The sequence below is a fragment of the Colias eurytheme genome, chromosome 29 (genome assembly GCF_061535395.1).
Source record: "Colias eurytheme isolate Ceu_HAF_F1 chromosome 29, ilColEury1 Martin Lab GWU primary, whole genome shotgun sequence".
In the NCBI taxonomy this organism is placed as follows: domain Eukaryota; kingdom Metazoa; phylum Arthropoda; class Insecta; order Lepidoptera; family Pieridae; genus Colias; species Colias eurytheme.
This window is the reverse complement of record NC_143008.1, coordinates 5,427,267-5,451,361: the sequence shown is the minus strand read 5'-3', so window position 1 is coordinate 5,451,361 and position 24,095 is coordinate 5,427,267. Positions and strand designations below refer to the sequence as shown.

Below are 24,095 nucleotides of genomic sequence, written 5' to 3'. Positions count from 1 at the left end.
CAATAGTTCTTGTAAGTAACGAACAGCCAAGCCACATATTAATAACTCAATTTTCAAATCTTTTTTGTTGCAGAATGATCATACAAAGGTTGGGTTCTTGTGGAGGTATCTGAAGACTAGAAATGTGTCCTGATAATCTATACTAATATTATAAAGCTGAAGAGTTTGTTTGTTTGATCGCGCTAATCTCAGGAACTAGTGGTCCGATTTGAAAAATTCTTTCGGTGTTAGATAGCCCATTTATCGAGGAAGGCTATAGATATAGCCTATAACGCTATCATCACGCTAAGACCAACAGGAGCGGAGCAATGCGGGTGAAACCGCGTGGAACAGCTAGTCTTATATACAATGAATCCCTGTTTCCCTTGGTCACAGCATCACACATGAATGGTAAGACCTATTTCGATAATTCTTATTTTGATGTGTTTGTTATAGTCAGGAGAAGGATATTGTGTTATAGAAAACTCAAGAAGTTTGCACCAAAATTGAAGAAAATGCAAAAAACATAATAATATAAATAACATTGACAATTTTTGCGAAAACAGGACAACATCTACTAGGCTAATATATAAAATTACTAGCTTTCCGCGTTTTTAAGAAGAACCCGCATAGTTCCTGTTCACCTGGGATTTCCGGGATAAAACCTATCCTATGTGTTAATCCAAGTTACCCTCTATATGTCTGCTAAATTTCATTGTTATCGGTTTAGTAGTATTTGCGTGAAAGAGTAACAAACATACACACCTACACATACACATCCATCCATCCTCACAAACTTTCGCATTTATAATATTACTAGCTTTCCGCCCGCGGCTTCGCCAACGTTTTCAAAGAAAAACCCGTTCCCGTAGGATTTCCGGGATAAAACCTATCCTATGTCCTTTCTCGAGTATCAAAGTATCTCTATACCAAATTTCATGCAAATTGGTTCAGTAGTTAAGGTGTGATTGAGTAACAGACAGACAGACAGAGTTACTTTCGCATTTATAATATTAGTATGGATTAATAGGATCGTTAGTCAGCATCTATTTGTTATCCCCCTAAGTCATAAGAATAAGGCAGAACAATGTCTGCCGTGAAAGCTAGTTGTATATTATTAACTAGCTTACCGCCCGCGGCTTCGCCCGCTTTGTCTAAAACCTAATAAATTATATACTAAAATCTCTCTTGAATCACTATCTATTAAAAAAAAAACCGCATCAAAATCCGTTGCGTAGTTTTAAAGATTTAAGCATACAAAGGGACATAGCGACAGAGAAAGCGACTTTGTTTTATACTATGTAGTGAAGTAAATGTAGGTTTCTAGTTAACTTAATTTCTAGAACAAAGTTACTAGAATGCTTTAATTATTATTTCAGTTTTCTTAAGACATAAATAATTATATATCAACCTTTGAATTGTGTTAACTCAGACATAATAATAAAATATTATTGAATCTATTAAAACAAAAAAAAAAAAAACTACATATAAAACTCGCTTCCTGCTGTCTATCTGTGTATGCTTAGATCTTTTAAACTATGCAACAGATTTTGATGCTGTTTTTCAATAGATTAGGTTGAGAGGAAGGTTAGTATATGATTTTGGTATGTTTTAAATTATATGTTATGTGTTTTTTTTTAACTGCAAAGACATAAATATCTATTCTAATAGTATTAAGCTGTTGTCTTTGTATAAATACGCTAGTCACAGGAACCACAGTTTCAATTTGAAAAATTATTTGACTGACTGGCTGGTTGGCTTGGTTGGCAGGGTGCCTTCTGCCACTGGTTGTGGGTTGATTCCCACCCGGGGCAAATATTTGTGTGATGAACATAGATGTTTGCTCTGTGTCTGGGGGTTAATTATCTACATAAGTATTTATTTAAATTTATGTATGTATGTTTATCAGCCATCTGGTTTCCATAACACAAGCGAAAGCTTAGTATGGGATCAGATCGTGCCGTGTGTGAAAATTATCCCGAAAAAAAATATATTTCACTATTAGATAGTCCCTTTATTGAGGAAGGCTATAGGCTATATATTGTATATCATTTATTTATTTTCTTTATTTATTTATTTCAAGAACATAGTGGCTTACAGTCATGCCAAAGCACCACTATGCTATACAATACAAAAATTATTATTAACACAATTCAAGTCAAAATACAAAAGAAAAGTACTTATAAAACATTATGATAATACAAACATACAGATATGATAGAATACAATACAATAGAAATTTATAGAAATAGAAGACAGACAGATTAGACAGATCAGATTATTATTTAATTAAAAATTGCTATCCAGATAATAAATGGCGTACCGAATAAATACAGTCATACTATCAGTGAAAAAGTCAAGATGTTGGTACTGGGCAAGCAAGTCTCCGAGCAACTTTCGTGCTCGCGCGGTGGGCGCGTTCCTAGCGCGGTGCGTTCGCGTGAGCGGCTGTGCAAAGAGGCGGTGCGGCCGCCGCGCGGTAAGCGTGCCGTCCCCACCACCCCTTGGCAGACTGAGAATCATTTGCTCCAGAACATCGCGATTATATCATCATGCTAAGACGAATAGGCAATAGGTAAAACTGCATGGCACAAAAAAAGTGAAGTCCCATGTCCCCTAGTGGGGTATGGGGCAGATGCATTATACATCTGTTTCACTGATCAATTTTCTTTAGGGACAAGTAGGTGATCAACCTTCTGTGTCCTGCCAGACCGAGCATTTTTTTTCTTCGTTTCCACCGGAAATCGAACCCAGGACCCCTCGGTGCTACGCTCACGCGTCAACCACCATTCAAAGGAGGCGATCAAAACGGGTAAACCCGCGGGGCACAGCTGATATAATAATATGACCTTAGATTAGATTGTTTACAAATGGATAACCTAAAATAATGTTTATTATGTAGTCCATTGAATGAGTCCCTCCAAGGGGGGTCTAGAGTGCGTGAGTTAGTAACGTAAGATGTTTCTTCGGAAACATGTCAAGATTTAAGCGAAAAATGAAAAAATGGACCCATTTTCCCCCTCCCCCCACTCCGGGGCTCCTCCTAGTGGCCCGGGGTTTTAGTATGTTTATTACCTAGGGACTCTTGACATGTTTCCGAAGAAACATCTTACGTTACTAACTCACGCACTCTAGAACTTTTTATTCAATGGACTAATGTATCTATACTAAAAATGTTAATATTTCAGATCCAGATAGTTTGTAAAATTAGGAGATGGAAGAAAAAGAATAATCAGAGAGCGCAGAAGCATTGCAATTTTTTTTTAATTATTACTATAATGACACAGCGGTTTTGACCTTCCTCGATAAAAGGGCTATCTAAGACTGAAAGAATTTTTCAAATCGGACCAGTAGTTCCTGAGATTAGCGCGTTCAAACAAACAAACTTAAGCTTTATAATATTAGGATAGATTTATGAAATAGCTCTGGTCTGTGGTTTTACCCGCATTGCTCCGCTCCTGTAGGTTTTAGCGTGATGATATATAGCCTACAGCCTTCCTCGATAATCTATACATATAATAGGCTATCTAACACCAAAATATAAAATCGGACCTGTAGTTCCTGAGATTAGCGCGTTCAAACAAACAAACTCTTCAGCTTTATAATTTTAAAGTAAAGATTTTATGCACAGGGGCCGTACTATGATCTCTTATTTCCAGACACATTAAATGATAATTAACCACGACTGGTTATTGCCATCATAATCTTCTTTTATATGTATATAAAAATGAATCGCAAAATGTGTTGGTAAGCGCATAACTCGAGAACGGCTGAACCGATTTCGATAATTCTTTTTTTATTATATTCCTTGAAGTACGAGGATGGTTCTTATGTAGAGAAAACGTAAACATGTACCACGGGCGAAGCCGGGGCGGACCGCTAGTTGAATTAAAAAATAAGAGGTCATAATACAGAGATAGCAGAGTAACTTTTATAAAATACTTAGATATCTTGGTCAGTCTGGTCTCGGACTTCAAAGGGGGAGGTCGTGTCATTAAGATGTCAAGGTGAGTGATAATATATTCTCAAAACGGGTTTCCCATCGCGCTGTGCGCATCAAGTTTTTCCTTGTTATCTCTCGTGGTCATGTTTTGTATTAAGTTGTTATTTATAGTTTATTATTGTGCCGGATAAAGAATTTGAACTTTTAACTTTTAACTGAGTAAACGGATTTGGATGATTATTTTTTTATTTGAAAGCTAGTGCCTTTAAATTTAGTCCAGTTCTGACCATTTGACGGTGGTTTAGTTTTTCTTAAAATATAATTATGATTTTTACGTTTTCACTCCATAAGAACCATCCTCGTACTTCAAGGAATATAATATTTAAAAATAATAATTGACAAAATCGGTTCTGCCGTTCTTGAGTTTTGCTTACCATCACATTTTGCAATTTATTTTATACTAGATTTCCTCCCGCGGCTTCGCCCGCGTTTTCAAAGGAAAACCCGCATAGTTCCCGTTCCCGTGGGATTTCCGGGATAAAACCTATCCTATGTGTTAAACCAAGTTACCCTCTATATGTGTGCTAAATTTCATTGTAATCGGTTCAGTAGTTTTTACGTGAAAGAGTAACAAACATCCATACATCCTTACAAACTTTCGCCTTTATAATATATATTAGATTATAGACTAGCTTTCCGGCACAACTTTAACAAATTATATACTAAAACCTTCCTCCTAAATCACTCCATCTATTAAAAAAAACCGTATCAAAATCATTGAGATAATATTACTACGTATGGAGGAGACACCACGAACAAAATCTGTGCGCCATTTTTTTGCTCTAACTAAGTTTTAAAAATTATTATTTAGTTAGGTACTTAACGATGAAAGTTATTCCTTTGCACTTTTCCGTATTATTTGTATTATTTGTGCAATATCGTAACACACACGAAGGCATGTTTGATGCGTTTCACTTTAAAACCATTAAAAAATACCGCTCAACATACGTCACATGACGTATGTTGAGTGGAACATAAGTGATGTAGGCGGTGTCGTCTCCTATTAATATTATCTCAATGATCAAAATCCGTTGCGTAATTTTAAAGATTTAAGCATACATAGGGATATAGGGACAGAGAAAGCGACTTTGTTTTATACTATGTAGAGATGATATAAGGATATTATATAAATATCAAAAGGTGCTTATAATTTGAATTTCAGGCTCTGTGTGGTGTTACTAGTGTCCCTGCCTTTTATACTATGCAAGCCACAAGCTTCGAGTAGAGGCGGTCCTAACTTAGATCCTGTTACAGGTAAACTTAGAAATTAAGGACTTTTAACGGATTTTAAACACGATTTATTCATTATATTATAATCCCGACGTTTTCGCTCACTTTGCAGCGAGCGTGCAGTAGAGAAAATACTGTAAAGAATTTTTAACTAATTTCAAATCTATGTCCTTATAAAAATACGGACTGAAGAGTTTGCTTGCTAGAATGTGCTAATATCAGAAACTACTGGTTCGATTTGGAAAATTCTTTCAGTTTTAGATAGCCCAATTATTGGGGAAGGCTATAGGCATCACGCTAAGACCAACAGGAATGGAGCAAGCAAGTCTAATTTATTTATTATATTTATTTATTTGTACAAGGTACCTTACAGATAATCATACATTAAATAGAACATATTACAAGGTACACCAATATAAAATAAATAAATAAATAAATATTATAGGACATTATTATCTACACAAATCGCCCTAGTCCCACAGTAAGCTCAATTAAGGCTTGTGTTGTGGGTACTAGGCGACGATAAATATAATCTTATATATAAAAATGAATCGCAAAATGTGTTGGTAAGCGCATAACTCGAGAACGGCTGAACCGATTTCGATAATTCTTTTTTTTATTATATTCCTTGAAGCACGAGGATGGTTTTTATGTAGAGAAAACGTAAATATGTACCACGGGCGAAGCCGGGGCGGACCGCTAGTATTTAATAAATACATATATAGATAATAACACCCAGACCCAAGAACAAATAATTGAGTTCATCACACAAATATTTGCCCTGACCGGGGATCGAACCCGGGACCGTCGGCTCAGTAGGCAGTTACTTTACCACTGCGCCAACCGCGTCGTCAATAACAATAAGATGTAGTGTGTGAGCAAAAAATATAAAATATAAATATAAAAAATATAACAATATAAAAAACATTTTAAATCTATGTCCTCACTAAAATACGGACTGAAGAGTTTGTTTGTGCGTGCTAATATTAAAAACTACTGGTTTGATTTGAAAAATTCTTTCACTTCTAACTACTAACTACGTACTCCAAATTAATAACTACCAAGTACCTACCAACTTGACCGCCTCCTTGGTACAGTGGTTGACGCGTGAGCGTAGAACCGAGGGTCCTGGGTTCGATTCCCGGTGGAGACGAAGAAAAAAAAATGTCTCGGTCTGGCAGGACGCAGAAGGCTGATCACCTACTTGTCCCTAAAGAAAATCGATCAGTGAAACAGATGTATGCATAATGCATCTGCCCCTTACCCCACTACAGGGATACGGGACTTCACACCCACCTATGTACCAACTTATTTCTAATAATTCCTAACTACACTTTCCAGGTGCGTCCATGCCATGTACTCTACAAGATGGATCAAAAGGAGAATGCGTGCCGTATTTCCAATGTGACGAGTCGTCTCTCACAATTATAGACGATGGTTCCGATCTTTTGGACCTCAGGTAAAGTATTTTTTGACCTCCTTGGTACAGTAAACGCGTGATCTTACAACCATGGAATACATTTAGAATACATATACAATTTTTCTCGCGTTTATTTATAATTAATTTTTTGGAAAAAACATGGCCAATTTCAGTCAAAATTTATAGTTTTCAGACAAGAAATGAAGATCCTTACTATCCAAGTTTCCACCTTGGTGAGAAAAATTAACATTTTAAAGGAAACTTTTTAAAAATCTTGAAATGTTTTAATTTTTTATTAAAGACCTTCAAATGAGCTATAACTTTTCCATTTGCGATATCACAAAATTCTCCATAGATTTTGAGATATTTGATGCAATACCAAATATCCCTAGACTTTGTTGATGCGTGTAATTTAGGGTTGTTGAGGATTCCTCTTCCGCTTCCTCATAATGCGGAAGTTCCGCAATATTTTGGGTTCCTCTACCGTTACCGCATCCTCAAAAATGAAAATAAAAAAATCCTCTTCCGCTATCGCTTCCTCTAAATTTAGAGGAAATTTATGAGGATGCTGATCCGATCGGGCGGCGAATTTACAAAGCCTATTTAAACTACATATGAGTTACGAGTCGGACTCTACTAACGAACAAGAGTAGAGTCTTACCGCCATATTTATATCTGCGCCTAATCTCTAAACATAATAATATAACATTTTCTCTCATACTCAGAAGAAACATATTTTACCAATTAATAATGTTTGTCAAAAGTCATTTTGAATTAAAAAACAAACAAGTTGTTTAAGCTTACATAATAATTAAACACACTTTTTGGACTTACCTCATTTGATTTAAATGACCAAAATAATTTCAACACCTTTTTTCCACCCAAATCGTGGTATCACAACAATTTATTAGTCGAAAATATTTGTTATTTTTTCATTTCGATATTTTTTCACCAATATACGGCCTAAACATCAATGTGACAGAGCCCACAAAGTTGTGGACGCTAGTTGGCGCTGTAATCGTGCACAGTCCCAATAGATTAGGTTTTTCTGTGGGTTTTTTCGAGTAATATGCATAAACAAAAGCTCATCTGAGTCCGGCTCGTGACTCAAATAGTATAGTACTTACAAGCTTTGTAAATTCGCGATCGGGTGAGCTAACCTCCCCTAACCTTAAACATCAATATGTAAAGACAGGAGAATGGCTTTTGTTTTAATTTTTAATTTTAAAAGATGAAATGAAATGAAATGATTTATTTTGCAAGAAATGTGGTAGATTTACAGATGTTGCATAATTCATTGTTCAGCACAAATCGCCAATTGATTGGCATGCAAAAATTAACAAGAGAATGTCAATGTCTTACTACATAAATATCATTTTTATAATAATTATACATGTCAACTATTATGTACCCTTTTTCACTTACAATTAAATAATATATATATCTCAATTATTAATTACGCTTTTTACTATTAAATGTCAATTATTACAAATACAATTTAATTTATATAAATAAGTAATTACAATATTATAATATTATGTCATATTTTGATTTTTGAAAAAATTATTTTAAGTCATAAAAACATTTTTCAATTAGCCAGGCTTTTAAACCACAGAACAGTAAAGTAGATAGAAGTGTGATGTGGGCGTGGCCCACGTGTCAATGATAAGTTTAGATCACCTAACTTGCTCTCAGTTGTGCGCAGAAAAATATTCGAGTCGGTTGTCAGCTGTCAAACCTTTTTTCCATATTTATTCATTAATTAGGACGTGTTGTTCGGTATAAAGAGTGCAAAAATGATAGCAGACGAAATAATATCAGCAATGAAGGCATTTCATACCGTCGGTAAGTCTTATTTTAATTTATTTTAATTATATTTTATGTTATAACTTCGCTTGTCGTAATTTGTCAAAATTGTATACAAATATCTAGTCAAAATGAACCTTAATCCATAACCTTTAGTGATGCTTGTGGTGCATATCGACAGTATCGATACTTTAGAAAAGACAAACATTATAAATATTAAATTTTATTTTATTTTTCCTTAGCTTTCATTTGTCTAATTTATTTATAGATTTCCCAAAGAGGCTAATTTAAAAGAGAAATGGATAAATGCAACGTGACGAGTTAACTGGATGCCGAACAGTACTAAGCGGTCTAACAAAGGCCACCGATACCTACATCAAACCTACAGCAGTTCCAAGATTTAAAATAATGCATATTTTCTGTTTGTATTTTGTAAATATAGATTTATACTATTCTATTCCGTTTTTTATTTAATAATAATAATATAAAAAGACGTACTTAGTAGTAATAAACATACTCCAAAATGTGACGCATTATACTATACTCATATAAAAGAAAGAAAAAAAAATACACAAAAAATATTTATTTGTGAATTATCGATAACAAGGATGACATCCCTCAGAGCATAGCATCAGATAAATATCAAGTTAATGTCATTAATGTTGAGTGACACAAATTTCAACCTTATCTCTATGTGTTGCGTTTCAAATTTATATCTATCGAAAACTAACGCCCTCTGTTGTGGAGTAGCTGAATGTTTTCGAATTTGGAATTTCTGTGCAATGAGAAACAAAACAGCTAATATACCTAGGGATGTTATACTAAAATAAACCGTAACATGGTGCGTTAGGGTACATATTGAAATGCTGAATTTATAACCTAAGTCAGTTTTTACTCAAATTAAGCTGTCCAATCAAAGGCATAGTTTACTTGTAGTGTACTGTATAACTATCGGTTTAAATGTGTGGGTTTGGCGACACTGGTTTTCATACTAATTAGACATTACAGCACTTCTATATGTTTTTACTGTTCTGTGTTTTAAACGCTTTTTAAAAATATTAAATGGCAATTCCCTCAAAGATTTGGGAATTTCATTGAATATAATAATATAATACACATAACAGATGCAAATGATTTTGTTTTTTAATTTTGATTATAATTTCCTATCATCCTCATCCTCATCCGCTTCCTCTTCCGCTTCCTCATCCGCATCCTCTTCCTCAAAAAAATATCCTCTTCCTCATCCGCATCCTCTAAATTTGTGTGTGAAAATTCCTCTTCCTCCTCCTCTTCCTCATAATCACTTCCTCAACAACCCAAGCGTGTATACAGTATTACAGTGTGACTTGATATGGGTGTAATTGTATTTTCTAGTGTTTTATTTTACGCGAGTATGATACATTTAGAAATTGATTACACCCATTTAGAAATTAAAGACTTTTAACGGATTTTAAACGCGATTTATTCGTTATATTATTTTCCTGACGTTTCGAACACTTTACAGCGAGCGTGGTCACGGGGAGACTGGTCCTGGGTTCCTGGTCAGTTTCCCCGTGACCACGCTCGTTGTAAAATCCGTTAAAAAGTCTTTAATTTATAGCAGCTAATAGTATTTATATTATTTATTAATTCAGGTCTTCCGTGTGTGCACATTACCTGGACGTATGTTGTGCACACAACGACGGGACAATAAGAACAACCACACCCGTGCCTGAGGTATTCAACAGTTTACACAGTGAGTATACAATGAACAACGTCATAATTTATTATTTTTTATTTAAAAATAATCAAAAATAAATTCTTCAAAATGCAGTAGTAACAACAGACAGATAAATATGAATATGATTATTTTGGCTTTTGTACACATAAAATACACTAGCTGTTGCCCGCAACTTCACCTGCATCATGGACCTAAAAACTATTTTTTGGTCCATGCCTGCGTGGAAAAGATAAATTTTCATGGTATAAATTTTCATCCCCTATTTGAAGTGAGAATTGATCAAAATCCATAGCAGATGCCTACGTCCTAACATCTACCTGCATGCCAAATTTCAGCCCGATCCGTTCAGTGGTTTGGTCTGTACGTTGATAGATCACTATATCAGTCAGCCTTTGAGTTATATAAAGGGTTACTTGTAAAACACCAGGACAAGATAGCTAACATAATTACAACATATTATGTGTGCTAAATTTCATTGTAATCGGTTCAGTAGTATTTGCGTGAAAGAGTAACATACACACACATACACATCCTCACAAACTTTCGCATTTATAATACATATTATAGTAGGAAGAATGTTATTAAGTGCTTATAATAAATGCTTATTCATTGTGTTACTATTTATGAGTTAACTCACAGAAGTTTGATGATATGATGAATATGTCACTATGTCCATTGCAATAAGGTTTATTTTACCTTACAAGTGATAATAAGGTTTTTGAAGTGAAACTTCTTTATCGGGGTTGGAAAAAAATTTAGTGTAACATTTTTTCGTTACGCGTGACATTTTTCAGATACGCACCATCTTTTTCTTATCCCTACCACGCGTTATTCGACGTATTTCTGTAAAGTTGCATATAGTAAATTATTTTTGAAAAATAAGGTCATAAAGAAGTTTCACTTCTTACGTGTGTACACTAGTACACGCACACATTTTTACACGCTTTATATTAGCTTCACCTGTATGTTTGTAACCGACTTCTTTGGGCGCGATTTTGACCCACTTTAAACGGCCAGATTTCGTTCAAACTTTGTAGATTTATTGAGGACCGATGACAATACACTAATTTGATAAAAATTTTCTATTTTTTAGTTCGGTTTTCTATAAAAAGCGTGTTTTTTAGTTTTTTTAAACTATTATTATTATTTATTTTACAGGTGACGCTGATACTTATACACAGATTGCTTTCGATATGCCTGTATCGTCGTTTGTTCATAAAAAATCTGAAGAATTACCAGGTAAAACCCCTTTAAAGGTAACTAGCTTTCTGCCCGTGTCTTTTCAAAGAAAAACCCTCATAGTTCCCGTTACTATGGGATTTCCGGGATAAAAAGCCTATGTCTTATTCTGAGTCTTCAGCTACCTACATACCAAATTTCATTGTAACCGGTTCAGTAGTATTTACGTAAATGAGTAACAGACATCCATCCATCCTCGCAAACTATCGCATTTATTTATAATATTACTATTATGTTTTTCTTTCTCTATTACTAGATTTCCGCCCGCGGCTTCGCCCGCGTTTTCAAAGGAAAACCCGCATAGTTCCCGTTCCCGTGGGATTTCCGGGATAAAACCTATCCTATGTGTTAATCCAAGTTACCCTCTATATGTGTGCTAAATTTCATTGTAATCGGTTCAGTAGTTTTTACGTGAAAGAGTAACAAACATCCATACATCCATAGATCCATACATCCATACTTACAAACTTTCGCCTTTATAATAGTATATTAAGATAGGGAAAACATTGATCTTCCAGATCCCAAAACCACTGAAGAAGCTAATAAATGGCTCAATAGCCTTTTGTCAAACGCATCTGTAACTAATTCCTCCAAGCAGGGGTCGTTAAACCCTACAGGTTAGTATGATTATCTCAATTATAATCTTTACCTAAACTATTATAGATAACTAGCTTCCGCCCGCGGCTTCGCCCGCGTGGTGTTTTGATAAAAGGTAGCCTATGTTCTTTCTCAGGGGCTAAAGATTGTCTGTGCCAAATTTCATCAAAATCGGTTGAGAGGTTTAAGCGGGAAAGCGTAACAGACAGACAGATAGAAGAATTACTTTCGCATTTATAATATTAGTAGGGATTAGTTGGAGTAGGATAATTCGATTTGTGTTTATTCTTTATTTGCTTCAGTTTTTTAAGTTGCATTATTGTACTTTTTTACACGCTTTTTGACCCACTTTAAACGGCCAGATTTCGTTCAAACTTTGTAGATTTATTGAGGACCGATGACAATACACTAATTTGATAAAATAAATAATAGTTAAAAAAAAGCACGCTTTTTATAGAAAACCGAACTAAAAGCGTGTTTATTAGTTTTTTAAACTACTAGCGGTCCGCCCCGGCTTCGCCCGTGGTACATGTTTACGTTTTCTCTACATAAGAACCATCCTCGTACTTAAAGGAATATAATAAAAAAAGAATTATCGAAATCGGTTCAGCCGTTCTCGAGTTATGCGCTTACCAACACATTTTGCGATTCATTTTTATATATAAGAAAGAAGAAGAAGATTATTATTGTACATATAAATGTGTATTGGAAATAAATGTATATCCTTCTTTCTATCTATACTATCTATACTAATATTATAAAGCTGAAGAGTTTGTTTGTTTGAACGCGCTAATCTCAGGAACTACTGGTGCGATTTGAAAAATTAGCCTATTTATCGAGGAAGGCTATAGGCTATATATCATCACGCTAATATTAACAGGAGCGGAGTAATGCGGGTAAAACCGTGGGGAACAGCTATTCTTTTAAATGTTATTTTTTAAACAACTTGTACATTATTTTATTAATATTTTTTTGTATCTTAATATAAGTTATGTTATTTTTTCAGGGTGTGGCTGGAATAATCCGAAAATTAGAGCATTTAAAACAACAACAAGGGAAGTGGCTGAAAACAGTGTATATGCGAACTACGGGGATTTCCCTTTTATGGTCGCTATAATTAAGTAAGTTAACCGACTGCGATATAAAGGGGTTAGGTTTTTGAAATAAAATACGTGTAGTCACAAATATCTATACTAATATTATAAAGCTGAAGAGTTTGTTTGTACGCGTTATTCTCAGGAACTACTGGTCCGTTTTGAAAAATTCTTTCGGTGTTAGATAGCCCATTTATCGAGGATCACGCTAAGACTAACATGAGCGGAGCAATGCGGGTAAAACCGCGGAGCACAGCTAGTTACAAATATAACTTATAAAAATGAGTGTGTGTCGTCAGATGTGAAACTTCTTTGGCAAATCAAAGATACCAAAATCGTCGCCTTATTATTTATTTATTTATTTTATTTATTTATTTATAATCTTTATTGCATACAACACAAATACAAATTTCACACACACAGACAGGACATTAGATGCAATGGGCGGCTTTATTGCTTCAAGCAATTTCTTCCAAGCAACCCGAGCAGCCAATGTATTGGAAAAAAAAGAAAATTAAGGTAGATTATGTACACAATAGAAATAAAAAAAGGACATCACATAATAAAATAAAAGACTTACCTTACTCCATGGCGTGACGGTATTGCCATGACGCGACCTTGACATTTTACTCTCAACGCGCCTAAAGAAGTTTCAATTCAAAAAAGAGATCTTTTATGGGTTCGAATCTCGCCTCGTTATCAATATTTTTTTATATTCTTTATTTTTTTTTTCATTTATAAGGCATTTGTATGCTATATGCGTGGCGTCATGGCAATACCGTCACGTCATGGTGTAAGGCGACGATTTTGGTACTCTGAATCTTGTCAAAGAAGTTTCACTTCTGACATGTGTCGAGCACACGTCGCCTTACTCCATGACGTGACGGTTTTGCATTGACGCGAAGCATATAGCATACAAATGCCTTATAAATGAAAAAAAAACCACGCGATCTTTTTTCTTTCAAATTTTTGATGTTTTTGTTAATTTATTTTTTATATTTCAGGCAAAATAATATAAATGATGTTTGGTCTCCAAGAGATTATGTCGGCGGCGCTGTTCTCATACATCCATCTTATGTATTGACTGTAGCCCATAAAGTAGCCAAGTTGGAACCTTCAGAGGTATAGTATATCTATCCATACTAATATTATAAATGCGAAAGTAACTCTGTCTGTCTGTCTGTTACTCAATCACGCCTAAACTACTGAACCAATTTGCATGAAATTTGGTATGGAGATATTTTGATACCCGAGAAAGGACATAGGCTACCTTTTATTGCGAAATATGTACCACGGGCGAAGCCGGGGCGGACCACTAGTACTTATATAAGCTGAAGAGTTTGTTTGTTTGTTTGAACGCGCTTATCTCGGGAACAACTGGTCCGATTTGAAAAATTCTTTTTACGATTCCGTTTTTAATGTCGTTTAATAATGTAGTTATTAAGCTATTGCATAGCTTCTATCGCGGGCCTTGAGCGCGGGGACTGAACCCAGAAATACCGTAACGAAAAAACCTCACGCTCCCCACGGGGACGGGCGCGGAGGTGTGGCTTGAAGGCATAGCATGCAATAGCTTTACCGCGGCAGTCCCCGAGTGACACACGTCTTTTTTGTATTATGTTTACAGATAAAATGTCGCGCGGGTGAATACGACACGCAAACAACAAAGGAACAATTTTCACACCAAGAGAGAAACGTGAAGGAAATTACAATTCACGAAAACTATTTTAGGGGTAAGTCAATTTTTGAAGTGAAACTTCTTTAGGCGCGTTGAGAGTAAAATTTCAAGTCGCGTCAGGGCAATACCGTCACGCCATGGAGTAAGGCAACGATTTTGGTATATTTTATGGTCAGTTTCACTTCTGACACGTGTGCTCGGCATACATGCTCTTTTTATTTACTTTGGAGGTTTTTTAATCTATTAATATTATGAAGCTGAAGAGTTTGTTTGAACGCGCTAATCTCAGGAACTACTGGTCCGATTTGAAAAATTCTTTCGGTGTTAGATAGCCTATTTATCGAGGAAGGCTATAGGTTATACAGGGTGTCCCAAAAAGTAGTGATGAACGGAAGCTGGGAGGTAGAGGACCTAGAGGGCTATCCGAATCACCCCCATATATGTTATGCGATTTTTCGTATTTTCGGAGTTATGACGTTTTTTTCAATTTTTCACCTATCGCCGAGTACGATGATATTTTCACTCATGGTGACGTCAATTATTGCAGAAGATGCGTGATTTTTTTTTGTGTGCTAAGCTGAAAGATAGGCCAGTTCAGTATGGCAACATTTACTATCGTTAGATCTTTGAATGGAATAAAAAAAAGAATTAAATGTCAAGGAAGATAAAATTACCCAGTATGTTCACCACTTCAAGGGCCCGTAAAAAAATAAAATCACATAAAAAAGTTTTCCGTTTGGCTTTTAAAAACTTGCTCTATCTATCAGGTAGCTACCCTGAAAATTTGATTTTATTATTCAGAAGGCTTCAATCGAAAAATTGAAATCTAAATGTGGTAAGTGCAAAAATTTTATTAACATGATGATCATTAAAACGAAATTAAAACCAATAAATAGGTGTTTAATTATCAGATTTTTTTAAATTACCCCGCTGTTGCTCAATGCAAGTGCGACATCACCTTAAAAAGTTGTCTTTTAAATATCAGAATGCCCTTTTATCATTTTTAATGGTTTCTTCTGCTACTATGAATTTCCGGGTTATTTCGTCCAAATTGTGGCATTCTCTCAAGTAGCCGAGGTCTTTTTAGTATCCCCATTGAAACAAATTAATGGGGTTTAGGTCGAAGGACCGTGGAGGCCAGGCTTTAAGGCAGGCGTCACCGGCGCATGCGCAGGCTGCAACGACCAATCCATCTTTCAGGGTATCTTTGCCCTTTAGCCTGGCCTCCACGGTCCCCGGACATAAACCCTATTGATTTTTTTCCGTGGGGATACTACAAAGACGAGAGACTAACACAATTTGGACGAAATAACCCGGAAATTCATAGTAGCAGAAGAAACCATTAAAAATGATAAAAGGGCATTCTACTATTTAAAAGACAACTTTTAAGGTGATGTCGCACTTGCATTGAGCAACAGCGGGGTTATTTAAAAAAAAATCTGATAATTAAACACCTATTTATTGGTTTTAATTTCGTTTTAATGATCATCATGTTAATAAAATTTTTGCACTTACCATATTTAGATTTCAATTTTTCGATTGAAGCCTTCTGAATAATAAAATGAAATTTTTAGGGTAGCTACCTGATAGATAGAGCAAGTTTTTAAAAGACAAATGGAAAACTTTTTTATGTGATTTTATTTTTTTACGGGCCCTTGAAGTGGTGAACATACTGGGTAATTTTATCTTCCTTGACATTTAATTCTTTTTTTTATTCCATTCAAAGATCTAACGATAGTAAATGTTACTATACTGAATTGGCCTATCTTTCAGCTTAGCACACAAAAAAAAATCAAGCATCTAGCGCAATAATTCACGTCACCATCAATAAAAATCTCATCGTACTCAGCGATAGATGAAGAATTGAAAAAAATGTCCATAACTCCGAAAATACGAAAAATCGCATAACATACATGGGGGTGATTCGGATAGCCCTTTAGGTCCTCTACCTCCCAGCTTCCGTTCATCACTACTTTTTGGGACACCCTGTATATCATCACGTTAGGACCAATAAGAACGTAGCAATGCGGGTGAAACCGCGTGGCACAGCTAGTATTAGTATAAACTAGATTTCCGCCTGCGGCTTCGCCCGCGTTTGCAAAGGAAAACCCGCATAGTTCCCGTTCCCTTGGCATTTCCGGGATAAAACCTATCCTATGTGTTAATCCAAGTTACCCTCTATATCTGTGCTAAATTTCATTGTAATCGGTTCAGTAGTTTTTACGTGAAAGAGTAACAAACATCCATACATCCATACAAACTTTCGCCTTTATAATATATATTAGATAGATATTATTTATGTATAAATTTTAATATAAATTGTATACTATAATATTTTTTTTAATATTTCAGCATCTCTATACAACGATATAGCATTATTATCCCTAGAGAAACCCTTCGATTTAACCCCAAACATCGGAATAGGGTGTCTCGGCAAAACTCTGCCCGGAAATGACGTCACATGCTTCGCGATGGGCTGGGGGAAGGAGATTGACAAAAACTACGCGGATGCTATTATATTGAAAAAGGTAATTTTTACAATTTTTGAAGTGAAAACTTCTTTAGCGGCGTTGAGCACTTTTTCTGTAATGGGTATAAAATCTTAAACTCGCGTCAGGACACGTGACCTGATCGAAAAAGCGTAAGACGGATACCATTCCAAAATATCAAACATGCTCAACGTTAATAATCAAGTTTTCACTTCTGCCGGCACTCCCAGAGTGCAACCCGTCTTTTTTTATGTGTGGTTGTGTTGTCAAATGCAAAAAAATACAGTGCGTGTGTGCCGCGCACGTGTCAGAAGTGGAACTTTGGCAATATTCAAAGATATCAAAATAGTCGCCTTGATGTGGCGGTATTGCCATGACGCGACCTTGAAATTTTACTCTTAACGCGCCTAAAGAAGTTTCATTTAAAAAAAAATATTTTTAAAGAAAAGAAAAAGTCGATCATGGGGCGGCAAAAGAATGAAATGGATTCGTTTACTTTGGCGGGTTCATGGGTGGCCGAAAGATCAGGCATCGCCCTGGCAAGGCGAAAGACCCGGGTTCGAATCCCGCCTCGTTATTTAAAATATTTTTTTATTGTTAAAAAATTTCTCGCCCTTAATATTTTCTTGTGTACATTGAGAAATTAAAGACTTAAGGAAAGAATACGATTTATTCAATATATGAACAGCGAACGTGGTCACTAAGGCCTAGTACTAAGGCCTGATTCTCCCCGTTCGTTATAGCTTTTAATTTTTAAATGTCTCACCCGTTTTTTCTGCCCTTTTTCTTAGTGATAATTACAGATTTTATTTAATAACTAGCTGCGCCGTGCGGTTTCACCCGCGTGGCTCCTGTTGGTCTTAGCGTGATGATAATATATAACCTTCCTCGATAAATAGGCTATCTAATGCCGGCTGTACACACTCGCCGAGACACACCGAGACAGGCCGAGAACGAGTATGTACATGGTGGCATTCGTCTTGTCTCGCTCTCTCGTGTCTCGCCTCGGTTGTCTCGGTTACTGGTCGGTTTTTTGCGCCCGAGTCAAAGGGTCTCGTTGAGTCTCGCGAGGAAAACGAGAGCGAGCATGTACACACTTGTTCAGTTAGTTGCTCGCTGACGTTATTTATGAACGCACGTGTTTCACTATGTGGTCTAATGAACGAGAATTACAGTTTTTGGAGTGCTATCAAACAGAAGAACCTTTTTTATGGAACTTATTTTTTATGGATTTATTTTAAATTGGCCAGAAGGTTCTACCACCAACTCAGCCAATTGATTTTCCATTGTACTTCTGAAACAATGAAGCGTTTCTATTGATTCCTTAAAAATACAATAAAATACATTAACTATTCAGGAAGTTTTTATATTTATTTCCCTGTTTCTACTGCGGTGCATAGTAATCATCCACCATCTTCTTTTTCTCCATGGTTTGAGAAATTTTTTTATAGTAAATGTTTAAAAAATTATAATAGCTCACGGCACAAAGACAAATAGCAGCAGCTGTTTCTACGTCCATTCTCGTGTAAGTCTTCAGTTCAAATGTTAGAACAAGTGTGTACAGGCATGCTCTCGACGAGAGTCTTTTCGGCCGAGGCTCTCGGCGAGAGGCTCTCGACGAGTGTGTACAGCCGCGGTGACACCGAAAGAATTTTTCTAATCGGCCCAGTAGTTCCTGAGATTAGCGCGTTCAAACAAACTCTTCAGCTTTATAATATTAGTATAAATTTTAAATTATTTTTTATTAAAATTTCAGGTGAGACTAAATCTAGTAGACCATTCAACTTGTGAGCGACAAATGCAAAAGGAACGTTTTGGACCGCTGTTTAAATTGCACGAATCGTTTGTATGTGCGGGGGGTAAAGAGGGGGTGGATACTTGCAAGGGGGATGGGGGTTCACCCCTCGTTTGTACTGAAGAAGTAAGTTATTTTTTACTAGCTATGTACTAAATTTGAAATAAATCCATGCAGTAATTTTTGAGTTTAGCCCGAACATACATACAGACACACAGACAAAAATTCTAAGAACTATACGTTACGTACGTAAGTTACAATACTCATCCGAAACGGCTGAACTGATATTCATGAAAATTACTACTACACACTACTACTGACTACTATTACTATATAGCCTACCAGCTGTTCGCCAGCGGCTTCGCCCACTTAGTCAAAGAAAATCCCGCATAGTTCCCGTTCCCGTGGGATTTCCGGGATAAAACCTATCCCATGTCGTTCCTCAGGTCTCAAGATATCTCTGTACCAAATTTGAAGTAAATACAGTAATTTTTGGGTTTAGCCCGAACATACATACAGATAAACAGACAAAAATTAAACAAAAAGGTTTTTTTTTTGTATTTTTAATAATATATTTTTAATTTCAGATAAAGGGCGATGATACAAGGTATGTGGTCTATGGTCTGGTGGCCTATGGTCTGCAGTGTGGCCATAAAGATGTTCCAGGGGTATACGCTAACATACCAAATTTATATAACTGGATAGACCAACAGATGAACGGTCAGGACAAACCGTATATATATTAGAATAAGTATAGTTTAAAAAGAGCGGATGTCAGAAGTGAAACTTCTTGGCAAGATTCAAAGGTACCAAAATCGTCGCCTTACTCCATGACGGTATTGCTATGAACGTGAAATTTTACTCTCAACGCGCAAAGAAGTTTCACTTAAAATTTAAAAACATGCCTAAAATAATAATTATTATATTGGCACCGATCCTTGATAAGTGTACAAAGTTTGAATTAAATCTGTCCGTTTAAAGTGGGTCAAAATCGAGTAAAGGAGTCGGTTACATACAAACATACAGGTGAAGATAATAAAAGCGTGTTAAAAAAAGAAAATATATATTTTTAGTTATATATTTTAGTTTATTATGAAAACCATTTTTATATTATGTATACAGGGTGTCCCACTATGGGTATACTAAGCTCAAAGGAGTATATAGTTTTGCATACGCTGAGTGCGTAAAAAATACTTATAAAATTCCAGACACAGTTTTTTTTTTTTCAAATATATGTATTCTTGTGTACACCCATAACAAGCAACCCGCCCTATTTTGCCACCCACACGTAAGCTATCGTTTAAGATTGTGTTTTCATAGACAAATTGTTCACGAAGCGAAGCGGTATATGCCGGCTGCGCGAAGCTAGAAGAGAACATGGATTTTCAGGAAAAATTTAGCAAAATTTTTTTATGTCATTTTGTTGTTTAAGTATTATTTACGTGATCAGTGTATGCGAAACTACAAGCCCCTTCGCGCATAGTATACCAATAGTGGGACACCCGTATAAAGCAAATTTTTTTTAGAAAAAGGTCTTTAAAAATAGTTATACATTAAAATATGGATATTAAGAATACATATTCAGTTTCATGAATTTATTATTCGTGTACCTAATTATAGTCCAGCCAATTTAATATGCAACATTTGACGTCTATCAAATTTATCCTCAAAGAGAGGTAACCTTCTTAAAAACATCGAGTGAATTATTAATCGATACGGACTTGAAACATTTGTCAATCGAACTTGAAACACATGTAAATTTTAAAATTCATCAGGCGAATCCCTGTCCCAATAGTATACTTTCTTTCGTAAAAAAGAGCAAAATAAGACAAGTATAATACATAATTAAAAAACACAACGCATTTATTGATTTATGATGATTTATTTTCACAAGTAATCAATGCATTCGATTCTAGATGTCAGATTTCGATTTTTAGAGTAACGTTTCTGGTATTTAAAAAGAAAAAAGATTTATTGACACAAAATTGTAGTGACGTCAGTTCTTTAAATTAGAAATTGATTATTATGTTTAGAATGGTTTTATCAGTAAAATCAAAACTTAAAATAACTTGTATCGGTCATTATTATTATAAATATGTAATCGTAATTGAAAAAAGTTAAGCAAATGTGCAGTTCTAACAAAACGAAATATCATGTTATTCTATGTCGTCGTTACTAGGTTACGTTGTGGAATTTTGTCTGTCAAATGTTGCCTATTAAAATGGCTCTACTCTACTCACTTATAATAATGATTTTTTAAACTGTACCTTGTAAACTCTAAAAAGTGTATTTTTGAAGTGAAACTTCTTTATCGGGGTTGGAAAAAAATTTAGTGTAACATTTTTCCGTTACGCGCCATCTTTTTCTTATCCCCATCACGCGTGATTCGACGTATTTGCATATAGTAAATTATTTTTTGAAAAAATAAGGTCATAAAGAAGTTTCACTTCTTACGTGTGTACACTAGTACACGCACACATTTTTGTATTGTAAAATTAAAATTGTTAAAATTTTGAGAAATTGTGTTACTTCCATTTGTATTAATAAAATTATTATTATTCTGGATAATTTTGTTTTTTATTTTACATACCCTCATAATTAAAAACTTATTCTTTTATATCGGTATCTATACTAATATTAAAAAGCTGAAGAGTTTGTTTGAACGCGCTAATCTCAGGAACTTCTGATCTGATTTGAAACATTCTTTCGGTGTTATATAGCCCATTTATCGAGGCTATATGCTATATAATATCATCACGCTAAGACCAACAGGAGCGCAGTATTGCTGGTAAAACCGCGGGGCACAGCCAGTTATTTATATTAAGAAGCCGAAAAAAGTCGATTGTTGTTTGTCACCTCATAACTTTTGACTGGGTGAACCGATTTAGATTTTATTTATTTACTACCTGTGCCCCGTGGTTTCACCCGCATGGTTCCGCTCTTGTAGGCCTAAGCGTGTTGATAATTTCATAAAAAAAATTGGTTGTCTGTAAAGTCGGTATACTGACGATAGTTGAACGTGACAACGTCCGATTGTGCTTCTTTGTCGCTCGTTCCGCGCTCTCGCTCGCACTTCAAGCCTTATGGAACGCCTCAGAGCGAGGTAACGCTGCATGAGTCATGTTTTTTCGTGCATGCATCCGGCTCTATCGAATTAGCAGACGTTGACACGTCAAAAAATACGTCTCATGACTCATCTGGTTATCAGATCGGTGAAGGACGATCTCCCACCGGCTCTTAGACCATTTGTATCAAATTTCATATAGATTCGATCAGCTGTGTTTGCTTAAAATAATACCAAACTATACATTTTCACGAACTTCCGTGATATAATATTAGTTAGAACGTTTTTACGACAGGAGCTTCATAAAAACTTGCTCACTACAATATGTTTCCTGTGCTATTAAATTTATTGCAGCCTTCTGAGGAATGGTAAACCCGATGATGCGTATATTTGATTGAGTTTATAACTAGCTTTCCGCCAGTGGCTTCGCCTGCTTTGTCTAAAATCTAATCCTATCCTAATAATATTATAAATGCGAAAGTTTGTGAGGATGTGTGTGTGTGTGTTTTTGTTACTCTTTCACGCAAATACTACTGAACCGATTACAACGAAATTTAGCACACATATAGAGGGTAACTTGGATTAACAGGATAGGTTTATCCCGGAAATCACACGGGAACGGGAACTATGCGAGTTTTTCTTTGAAAACAAAATTCTAAATCTAGTTAATTATATACTAACACATTCCTCGAAAATCACTCTATAAATAACCGCATCAAAATCCGTCACGTAGTGTAAAAGATTTAAGCATACATAGGAACAGAGAAAGCGACATCGTTTTATATCTACTATTTGGTTACATCGAAAACAAAATTTATATTCTTATATATAAAATTCTCGTGTCACAATGTTAGTCTGCATACTCCTCCGAAACGGGTGGACCGATTCTCATGAAATTTTCTGTGCATATCGGGTAAGTCTGAGAATCGGCCAACATCTATTTTTCACATGTACCACGGGCGAAGCCGGGGCGGACCGCTAGTTGTACTATAAAAATCTGTTAAGAAAATTACAAAAAATGTTCCACATAAGCGGAGCCGGGGCAAGCAGTTAGTATATTTGTGTTTTATTGAAATTAATATTATATGTTTGTATGAGTCCAGTTTGATCTTGACCTGTTGTTTATATTATCTCATTGCTAGTGTTGTTCATTTTATCGATATCGAGGATGTATTAAAATTTAAAAAACTTAGATAATTAATATAACATAACATATATTTGTTATCCTAATAGACTACAAGCCCGCATATGAAAAAAATATGGGTCAAATGAACCACCACGGGACATATCTAGTACGAAAGAAGAGCAAAAAATAATAAGATTCATCACTATGCCGTCACTTGTAAGCTGTCCAACTGAGTGCAGATGAGAATTGAAAAGTACAGGTAGACTCGGTAAATTTTGGTCATATATTTTTGTACGGCATTCTTAACCATCGATAGATCCATTAAAAATAATAAGAAACTGCTCAGTGCCGTACAAAAATGTTGGTCCACCAAGTCGGAATTTTTATTTAATTTCCGAGAGTTACCGGGGGTAAATTTGGTCATTTGACCATGTACGGCATCTGTGTCATACTATTGCTATACTGCTTTTAATCCATTATTCCGCAACGCCGTACAAAAATCATGGGGACAAGGGGAAAAAATCGAGAGTTGTAATCCCCTCTTTTTCCCCACTCCAGGGGGTCATTTGACACAACACGAAATAAATTTATTTTTAAAGTATTTTATGCATAGATAATATTTTTTCATGTGCCGTACATTTTCGTTGGTTCAAAGGGGAAAAATCTGAAAAAGAAAAAATCCATATAACGAAATGTTTGCTTTATATTTTGATAATAAAATATAAATATACATTAATATTAAGAAGCTCGAGGTGGTTAATTATCACCTTGGAAAGTCGGAGTCAAGTGGAATGGACTCCGTTAAATTGATGAACTAATAAAAAAGCTATGAACGAAAAGATGTGAATTATATGC

The 24,095-nt window shown here is 35.4% G+C and overlaps 1 protein-coding gene and 2 long non-coding RNA genes across 4 annotated transcripts in view; all 3 read left to right on the top strand.

Annotated features, from left to right (window-relative positions):
• The window catches only part of LOC149896271 (uncharacterized), a 79,162-nt gene that overhangs the window by 38,117 nt on the left and 16,950 nt on the right, over window positions 1-24,095 (top strand). The gene's annotated exons all lie outside the window — the stretch shown is intronic.
• LOC149896273 (phenoloxidase-activating factor 2-like) lies at window positions 276-21,618 on the top strand. 2 transcript variants are annotated; one of them, XM_090117782.1, is made up of 13 exons: window positions 369-390; window positions 3,926-3,986; window positions 5,145-5,236; window positions 6,554-6,671; window positions 10,073-10,173; window positions 11,317-11,397; window positions 11,916-12,014; window positions 13,001-13,115; window positions 14,093-14,210; window positions 14,716-14,821; window positions 17,119-17,294; window positions 19,012-19,176; window positions 19,638-21,618. In XM_090117782.1, the coding sequence occupies exons 1-13, from the start codon at window positions 384-386 to the stop codon at window positions 19,794-19,796; spliced, it is 1,398 nt and encodes a 465-aa protein (XP_089973908.1). In that variant the 5' UTR covers window positions 369-383; the 3' UTR covers window positions 19,797-21,618. The 2 variants fall into 2 exon arrangements, with proteins under 2 accessions (XP_089973909.1, XP_089973908.1); XM_090117783.1 differs by lacking the exon at window positions 3,926-3,986 and having other exon boundaries at window positions 276-390.
• Window positions 8,243-9,482, top strand: LOC149896274 (uncharacterized). Its single transcript, XR_016458340.1, has 2 exons — window positions 8,243-8,477; window positions 8,707-9,482. It is a non-coding gene; the product is annotated as an uncharacterized LOC149896274 (long non-coding RNA).

Excerpts from the sequence above, each read along its gene's own strand:
- LOC149896273 (XM_090117782.1), top strand. Across the intron at positions 3,987-5,144 it reads CGTGTCATTAAGATGTCAAG|GCTCTGTGTGGTGTTACTAG; the intron begins GTGAGTGATAAT and ends TTTGAATTTCAG. Across the intron at positions 11,398-11,915 it reads AAAATCTGAAGAATTACCAG|ATCCCAAAACCACTGAAGAA; the intron begins GTAAAACCCCTT and ends TTGATCTTCCAG.